The sequence below is a fragment of the Molothrus ater genome, chromosome 6, assembly GCF_012460135.2.
Source record: "Molothrus ater isolate BHLD 08-10-18 breed brown headed cowbird chromosome 6, BPBGC_Mater_1.1, whole genome shotgun sequence".
NCBI lineage: Eukaryota > Metazoa > Chordata > Aves > Passeriformes > Icteridae > Molothrus > Molothrus ater.
The window spans coordinates 59431139-59439930 of record NC_050483.2 but is presented as its reverse complement, the minus strand read 5'-3'; the positions used below and the strand labels follow the sequence as shown (position 1 = coordinate 59439930).

The following is an 8792-nucleotide window of genomic DNA, read 5'->3' as shown; positions in this document are numbered from 1 at the left end:
AGTCCCGGTGGGGCTGTCCCCGCCATCCCTCCCTGTCCCCGTCTCTCCCGCCGCTCACCGCGGGCCCCGCCGCCCGTTCGAGCCTTCCCGCGCCCGCCGCCGCCGCTCCGCCCTCGCTGGGCCGGGCCCGAGCCGTCAGCGCCGGGGCGGGGCCGGGGCGGGCGCGGGGCGGCCCCGGCAGCGGGGATGGCGGCGGCGGCGGCCGGGTGAGGGGCCGCGGCTGGCAGCGCCGAGCCCGCCGAGCGCCGGCAGCCGGCTGGGGACAGAGAGAGAGCGCCGGCCCCGCGGGCAGCGCCCGCCGCACCACCGTGAGTTGGGGCCGGGGCTGAGGGGCGGCAGGCGGGGGTGAGCTGGGGAAATCGGGGTCTCCTGTCACCGGCGGGGCTCGGGGCTGCGCCCTGCCAGTCCCCGGGAGGCTCGGACCGGGTCTTCGGTCACCGGTGGGGGTGGCCGGGGGTCCGCCCTCTGTCACCGCGGTGCTCGGAGCGGGGTCAGCGCTGTCCCCCGGGGGGACTCGGTCCAGGCTCTGCTGTCACCGGGGTAACTCGACAAGGAGCTGAGCCTTGTCACCGGGGGAGGCTCGGCCCGGGCTCTGCTGTCCCTGGGGTCTGAGCCGCTGTCAGTGCCCGGGGGGGCTCGGGGGTCTCCTGGCACCGGGGGCGCTCAGCCCGGGGTCTCCGCTCACCGCGGGGGGATCCGGTCCGAGGTCTTCGCTCTGTCACCGGGGGGTTCGGTCTGTGTGCTTCCCCTCTGAAAAACCCCGTGCCCGACGTATGTACCCGAACACAAACAGGGCACATTCATTCCCGGCTTATCCTTAAATCTGTATGGATCTAATGGCAGCTCCTCCAGAGGCACAGGGGAAAAGCCTCTGCCCTCCGCCCCGCTTGGGCAGCACCCCCATAACAGCGGGGGCTGTGCTCACCCAGCCGCAGCAGGACCTGTCCCTTTGGAGATCCTTATGGTCATTATGGAATTACTCTGGAATTCCAGCCATCCTGATGCCTGTGCGAGGTGGAGTTGACAGCAGTGGTAGTCAGGCAGGTAGTGATTGCACTGCAAAAATCATTCAGCTATATTTTTTTTTTAGCTGAAAAATAGGAAGAAAGCGTCCTGGCTAATCTCTTGAAGGATTAAAAAAACGCTAGAATTGAACATACCTGAAATAAAGAGGGAAAAACAGCGTTATCTGTTTTCCCTTTATGTAGCTTTAATGATCTGGCCCAGTTTATTCCTGTTTCTAAGAAAAAATTGCTTCCAGGAAAAGCCCTTTTATCTTCAGTTTTGCTCTGCAGCGGGGTTGTTGGTTGTTGGGGTGAGCAGAGTAATTTATTTATATTGGAAATGTGTTTCTCTCTAACACTCACATTGCTGGTAGTTTCATGAATGAATAAGTGACAGGATTACAAAGCAGGCACACTTCTTTAAAAAAAATATAGAAATATGGCCAGATTTCATTATTAAACCTCGTGGAAGCTGTGTAGAGACATGTTTTCCATGGGTGTATCCTACATATTTCAGTAAATCGTGATTTCTGGCGAGGATAATGTGTTCTAGAGAAATGATTCGCAGCTGAACTGCTTATCAGATGAGTGGGAAGACCAAGCTATTCCTGCTGCAAGCCGCTGCCTGGGATGGAGACAAATGCCTGTCAAATGTGTTTATTTTTCTTAATCACTTTAATTTTCAGAGTCTCCGATAGAAACTGCACTTAAAGTGTTTTGCAGTACGAAAGCCATTTTACGTTCGCTTCTATGTAACAACGAATTTCGTTGTCTGGAGGTGCTGCCTGCTGGGATCACTCTTTGAACAGCAGAGGAAAAATGGGGGGAGGTTTTTCAGGGGGAGCTTTTTCAGGGGTGGTCACTTGTCCAAGGGACTGCAGGCGCTGTGGCTTTGTCTGAGGTGACGAGGCACCAAATGCAAAGTTAATACGAGTTTAAATCCGGTTGGGAACTCGGGCTGCTGCTGCCTTGATTATTAGGTGTGAGTGGCTGCGAGCCGGGAATTGCTGCTCTCCCCTCGGTTTCTGGGTGGAGCACGGAGTGTTGGTCATGGACCATAAAGCTTTCACTGATTTAGTGCCGGAGAGGCCGCTGAGCTTTGCCTGCATTTCTCCTGCCACACTTAATGAGCAGAGCTTCATTAAGGCAGGAGATAGGAGCAGCCCTCACCTCTGGCACCTGCTGCCAGCTCAGTTCCACCTCCTGGGAGTGAATAAAATATCCCCCGTGCTGGGGTTAGCTGGGCATGGCCCCCCCTCCTCCTACAGTTCTGGGGATAAATCAAAGGTGTTTCCAAGGAAGAAATATTTAGGTTGCAAATGTACCTTTAGAAAGTCTTTTTCTTTTTTGTGTCTATGTGTGATAATTGCTTTAATTTGCTGTAAAGGCCTCTGGAGTCAAGCTTAGGTATTTTTAGATGGTATCATAAATCAAATTAAAGCCAGAACTGAAGAAAAATAATTTAAGACAAAGGAATTGAGATTTATTGTTATCCTTAGTAGGTTGGGAAGGTCAGGTTTTAAAATGTGGTCTTGTGGCCAAAATCTAATTGGGAGAAATTAATGAAAGCAGCTTGTGACCAGTGAGATTTTGTTTTAAAATAACTTTCATGTAAGCTATGAAAGAAAAAGCACTCCAGTTTATTGCAGCTTGCTCTTCTCTCTCAAGATTTTATCGGCTCTACACAATCAACTTCCATAACAATTCCAAAATTGATTCATTGTTCTTTGTGAGCCTTCTTTTGTTGTTTAATTAGAGGAACAATACAGCAACGCTTCGTGTGCTTGGACAGAAAACTTTCCAAGTACTTCCTGCACTGGGAGGGTTGTGCAGTGAGGGAGCACCAGAGAGGTGGTGGCACCTTCATCCTGGGAGCTTTTCAGGACATGGCCAGGCTCCCCTGAGCCCACACTGGCAGCAATCCCACTCCAAGGGGGAGGCTGGGCTGGAGACCCCCCACCATCTGCTCCTTCTTTATACAGAAAGGGAAGCAGCCTGGTGAAGAGGACTGTTGGGCTAGAGGCAAGGATCCAGCAGCTCAGGACAGAAGTATCTGGTTAAAGCAGTTCAGTGTTCAAGTATTTATTGAATAAATGAAAAAAAAAGAGCTGTCTACATGTATGGTATTGGCATTATTGATTAGACATATGGCGAGGCTGTCGCTGTCTTATCACAGCTGTGGCTTGCAGCCTACCCCTGCCTAGGAGGGAGTATTGTTATCCCTCCAAACAGCAACTGGATATTGGTTTTAGTCTGGGCTTGAAGTCTCAGGGTAGAGGCATCAGCTGCTGAAAGAAAAAGCACTTTGTCTGCAGACAAGAGAGAGGAACTTCTGAAGGAGGGAGCACAAAACCAGCAGCAAAAGCCACCCAGCTCTCTGCCTGTCCTCAGGGACTGTAGCTGTGACAGTGCTGGGTAACCTTGGACTACCAGCTGGGTCCTGTGGCCCAAAGTGAACTCTGCTCATCCCCCCATGTGTGTTTTTATCTTTGCTGTTTCCTTAGGGGAAAGGGTTTCCAGCAGAAGGGTTTTCTCAAATCTGCCATCATCGGAGATGCCTGAGGTGCCCCCGTGCAGGATGAGGCTTTTGCAGGCCTCATTATTTCTCCCAAAAAAGAGCTCAGACCTGATGTGTGTGAGCTGCACAGTGCTAGACTCCTCCATTTAACCTTCCCCTCTAGGGAAAAGTACACTCTGTGTTCCTTCTCTTTTATCCTTGCCCTCCTGTCCTGCTCTTCCAGCAGCTCTCTGGCCATTAATGGAGGTACGTGGCATTTCCCTTGGATGCTGCCGTGAAAGGAAGAGCTGCTTTAAATGGATGGCCCCAAGTGATAATAGAGCACTGAATGCCTTCCCTGCCCTTTATGCCTTTCTCTTCCTGACACTTTAATTATTTTTGCTCCCCATTTTATTGGTGGGGCTGTGAATCGCTGATCCAGAAGGGTATGAAGGTGTGATCCCTGGCTGTAATGCCAAACAGTGGGATTTGGGAGGCGGCTCTCCCACAGCACATGGGGAGAGCACATGCTCAGGTTCAAACCTGGCTTTAGTAGGATGACATCCCTTTTTTCTTCATTTGTTCCCTGCTCTTTTCACAGCTCTAGTGCTCTGTCTGATTAGCAATTCCTGCTCTGACGTGGCAGAAGCGGCGCCTGGGCTCCAGCAGCCCTTCAAACCCCAGGGAAGCAGCTCTGGCTAATGGTGCGTGGCTTTGCAGCATCACATGCTGCTTCCCCAGCTTCTCTTTCAGGGTTCAGGTACCACTAATGATTCATGACAGGAGAAAGGTACAAAGGGGAAGGTGGCTTTACAGCTCAATACAACAGCAGCACAGAAATTCCATAAAACCCAAGCTTCTTTCAGTTGGAAGGCTGAAGTTAGGAGATAACAGGCACTTCTGGGCTTTGTATGTTTTGCAGTTTTTAATTAAAAGCCCAAAATCTGCATGTTCTTATTCCTTATATGGGCTGGATGAGCAGAATGAGATAATTGAAGGTTTCAAAAGCAATTACAAACTGTCACATCCTAATTTTTAAGTACTTGACTTTGCAACCTCAGTGATATCTCTCTGTCCAATTAAAAATCCCATATATAGACAATTAATGTGTTTTACTACAGGATGAATCTAAAAACTTTTTGTCTTCAGTGACTTCAAGCTATCACCAGGGTAAATGAGATTGCTTTTTTTCTCTCTTTTTTTTGAATTGTGGAGAAAATTCTCTGCTTCACTCTAGGTATTGCTGGATGAAAAATATCAAGGTCCCAAAAGCAATCAATGAACCAATCCTGGTCTAAATAAAGATGTTTTGAGTCTCATATGCACATGTTTCCTTTCTCCTGTCTTCATTGTGTCTCGCCATGCTTTCACTGAAAAGCAATTTGCCAAACCCTGAGAGAAGAAAAATTAATCTTTAGTTTATTCTTTGATTTGTAATTGCTGAAATATGGATCCTTTCCTGTGATTCCTCTTGGTACCAGCGAGGTTTGATATTCATCTGCATTGCTCTGATGCCATTTTTCTTTCCAGCATATTCCCAATATTGAACCTCTCTTACCTTCCTTCTACATTTCTTCATCTCCTCCCTTCCCCTGCCTTTTCCTTTCCCCCACAGCTCTCAGGTCTGCGGGTTTTAAATAAGGAATGCAATGTGAAAAATTCCTGGGTGAAAGTTCCATCTGGGATGCATTTGGCCCACAGATTGCATGTGAGCCTTTTGGCAAGGCTGTCTTGTTCTTTTACTGAAAGCAGAGGCTCGAACTCAGCCTGCGCAGAGCAGCCCCGGGGGACTGCAGAGAGGTTGTGTCATGCTGGCTAATCCTGATGATGAGAATGGATTGAATGGAGAGAGGAAGTGGATGCCCTTTTCTTTTCCTGCTTAGTATTTACCATGTCAATTAGTTGTAAAAAAAGTCCAAAACCCCAAAACAACACAGAAAAACCCACAGCTGAAAAAAAAGCCCCGGTGCAACAGAGGAGCTGTGCATGATTTTGGTGCAGAAGCATCACAGAATTATAGAATATCCTGATTATGATAAGTGATGGGAAATATTTCTACATCCTGCCATGCCTCAGGGGGTACAGCATCCATATCATATTGCTATCTATGTATCTTGAAAAAATCCTGCTCCACTTTCAACTGAGTAATCAAAAGAGGATTTTTTTCATCTTTTTTTCAAAGTGCAGCAGTCAAAAGGAAACCTCTTATCTATTTGAGAATTCAATATAACTTTGGAAACAAAAGAAAATGAAATCAGCAACCGTAGGTCTCAAAGCAACACTGATTTTAATAATGTAAACTTCCTTCTCTAATGAGTAATAAGCAGTTCCATCTTTCACAGCCTTTTAAAATTGCTTTTAGTAAGGGGCTGGATTGTTTTAATCCTTTTCAGTATGTAAAGCCCCAGATATTTCAATCCCTTAGGGCCTCAGTATTTCCTAGCTCCCTTCCTTTGAAAAGGCAGAGGAAAACAGCTTTCAGAAAACTGACAGAATCTGTGACTGATAAAATTTAGGTGTGTTTTTTTTTTTTTTTATCCCGAAAGTGACCCAAAAGTGTCAGTTAAGAAAAAGATCTCTGGCATCCCATCCTGTGGATTAGTAGCAAACAGGCATATCATCTAGGTACAGTAGCTCTTTGTACTCTGACCTACTTGTTTCTGTTCTGGTTTGTTCCTTCTTGAAAGGTTATTTGGAAGAGATGCAGGATTTGCTCCATAAACAGCTAAAGCAGTATCACCTGCCCCAGGAAGGGTTTCCTTCTGAAATGGGCCCTGGCACAATGAGGTTGCCAACGCCTAAAACGTTCTGCTCTGCTGCATAATCTGAATGAAAACTCAACAAATATGTTAAGGTAGTTTTTTCTGGAGGATGCTTTTCCCAAGGAAGGGTTAAGAGAGTTTTTTCTGGGATCAGGCTGGTATTTGTGGGGTGTGCTACTGAATTCACCTCAACCACGTGATTTTTACGTGGTCAGCAATTAATTGTCACTGTTGTCCTGTATCCACCAGCCCTGCTGTTGCATTGTGAGTGTGCATAGCAGTTAACTGAGCTGTGTTTTCTTTTTCCTTAGATATTTCCAGAAAGTGCCTCGAGGAAGCTTCCTTATGTAGAAAAACCCCACAAGAAACACAGTGCGTGCTTCCTGGCAACTCGTGAAGCAAAGCTGTCACAATGGCAGAGAACAAGGACAGCAGCGCGAAAAACGCAGACGTGAGGCCCAAAAGCAGCCGGAGCAGGAGTGCAGACAGAAAGGATGGATATGTCTGGAGTGGGAAGAAGCTCTCCTGGTCCAAGAAAAGTGAGCATTGTCCTGATGCCGAACCAGCAAATGCTGCAGGAAGGTCGGGGACTAATTTAAGGAGCCAAGAGAGGAAATACAGCTGCTCGTCCATCGAGCTGGATCTAGACAGGTCCTGTGGCCACAGGTTTTTGGGGCGGTCTCTGAAGCAGAAGCTGCAGGATGCTGTGGGTCAGTGCTTTCCCATAAAGAACTGCAGCAGCCGGCACGCCTCCGGACTGCCATCCAAAAGGAAGATCCATATCAGCGAGCTGATGCTGGATAAGTGTCCTTTCCCTCCACGCTCAGAGCTGGCTTTCCGCTGGCACCTGATCAAAAGGCACACGGCCCCTATAAGTCCAAAGGCAGAAGAATGGATAATTGCTGATTTATCCCAGCACGAGGAAAGGGAGGATCAGCTGCGAGACGAGGAGATTGCCAATGGGGGGATGGACTCTCCCTCCCAGTCCTGTGACTTCACTGACAGCAGCTCCTCTCGGGGTGACCCGAGGCCCGAGCTGGTGACAGGTAAGGTGGCGAGGAGCAGTAGAGATGAGAGTGACATGGACTCCGACGATGAGGTCATAACCCTGTGCACAAGCTCTCGGAAACGAAACAAGCCCAAGTGGGAAACGGATGACGAGCTGCTACGGATGGAAACGCCCCCAAAATACCACACCCAGATTGATTATGTCCACTGCCTAGTGCCAGACCTCCTCCAGATCAATAACAACCCCTGCTACTGGGGAGTCATGGATAAATATGCAGCTGAGGCGCTGCTGGAAGGGAAGCCAGAGGGAACATTCCTGTTGCGAGACTCTGCCCAGGAGGACTATTTGTTCTCCGTGAGCTTCCGCCGCTACAGTCGCTCCCTCCACGCCCGGATAGAGCAGTGGAATCACAACTTCAGCTTTGATGCTCATGATCCCTGTGTCTTCCATTCTCCTGACATCACGGGACTCCTAGAACACTACAAAGATCCAAGCTCCTGTATGTTCTTTGAACCACTTTTATCCACTCCCCTGAACAGGACCTTTCCCTTCTCTCTCCAGCATATATGTAGAACGGTCATTTGCAACTGTACAACTTATGATGGTATCGATGCACTTCCCATTCCTCCCTCGGTGAAGCTGTATCTCAAGGAATATCATTATAAGTCAAAAGTTAGAGTGCTCAGGATTGATGTGCCAGAGCAGCAAAGCTAGAAAATATTTTTGTGAAAGAAATTTTCTCCAAACAGACAATAGTATGTTCAATCTCTTTTCCCTCTAGGTTTTTTTTTAATAGAGACTTGATTATTTTTTCTTTTTCTGAATATTATTTACCACCCAAACTAGTCTTTGTTTAAATGTACTTTTGAGTCTGCACAGCTCTCTTTTTTAGAAATTATATTCATTGTGGGCTTTTGGTACTGTCCCTAGGCTAGAGTTTTATGGAATTCTGGGTAGGCTTTCTGGTATTTCTATAGATGGATAGACGTTAGATCTAAAACCCCCTGAAAATCAGTTTTGAACTTGATCTGTCTTTTCTATTGTAGTTGACACGTGTTGCTGATATGATTGAAATAATGCACTGTTAACTAAAGATTGACTCATCTGTATTTTCTGCATTTCTTTTAAAATGAGTGCTCTAGCCTCTGTGTGTGTGTGTCTGTCTGTCCCTATCCACTGCAGTAAATTCGTCAGTCTATTTCTAACATTACTATTCCAAGCAAAATGAAGTTTGAAAGAGGATATGATCTTTCTATAAATATATCAGGGGACTAAATACCAGGGAGAGGAAAAACAATTCAAGTTAAGGACAACACTGAGTGCAGGAACAAACACGTATAAACTGGTCCTGGAAAGGTTTTGGTTGGAGAGGAGGAAGACTCATCGTTGTCAGAGCAGCAGGGTTCTGGAAGAGCTTTTCATTTTGTGTAATAGCAGTAAAAAGCAAACTGCTCATAAACTGGGATTTGATCAGTGTCTGGAAGAGATAATCATGTAGTTACTTATGATAGATGGGGCTT

The 8792-nt window shown here is 47.3% G+C and overlaps 1 protein-coding gene across 2 annotated transcripts; it reads left to right on the top strand.

Annotated features, from left to right (window-relative positions):
* The first annotated feature begins 189 nt into the window (after positions 1–189).
* SOCS4 (suppressor of cytokine signaling 4) lies at positions 190–8415 on the top strand. Of its 2 annotated transcripts, none has more exons than XM_036385080.2 (2): positions 190–308; positions 6575–8415. In XM_036385080.2, exon 2 carries the CDS (start codon positions 6676–6678, stop codon positions 7984–7986), a length of 1311 nt encoding a protein of 436 aa, XP_036240973.1. In that variant the 5' UTR covers positions 190–308; positions 6575–6675; the 3' UTR covers positions 7987–8415. The 2 variants fall into 2 exon arrangements, with proteins under 2 accessions (XP_036240973.1, XP_036240974.1); XM_036385081.2 differs by lacking the exon at positions 190–308 and adding an exon at positions 6274–6355.
* The last annotated feature ends 377 nt before the right edge of the window (positions 8416–8792 follow it).

Bases quoted from the DNA above. Each gene is read 5' to 3' on its own strand.
- SOCS4 (XM_036385080.2), top strand. From the start codon at position 6,676: ATGGCAGAGAACAAGGACAGCAGCGCGAAAAACGCAGACGTGAGGCCC.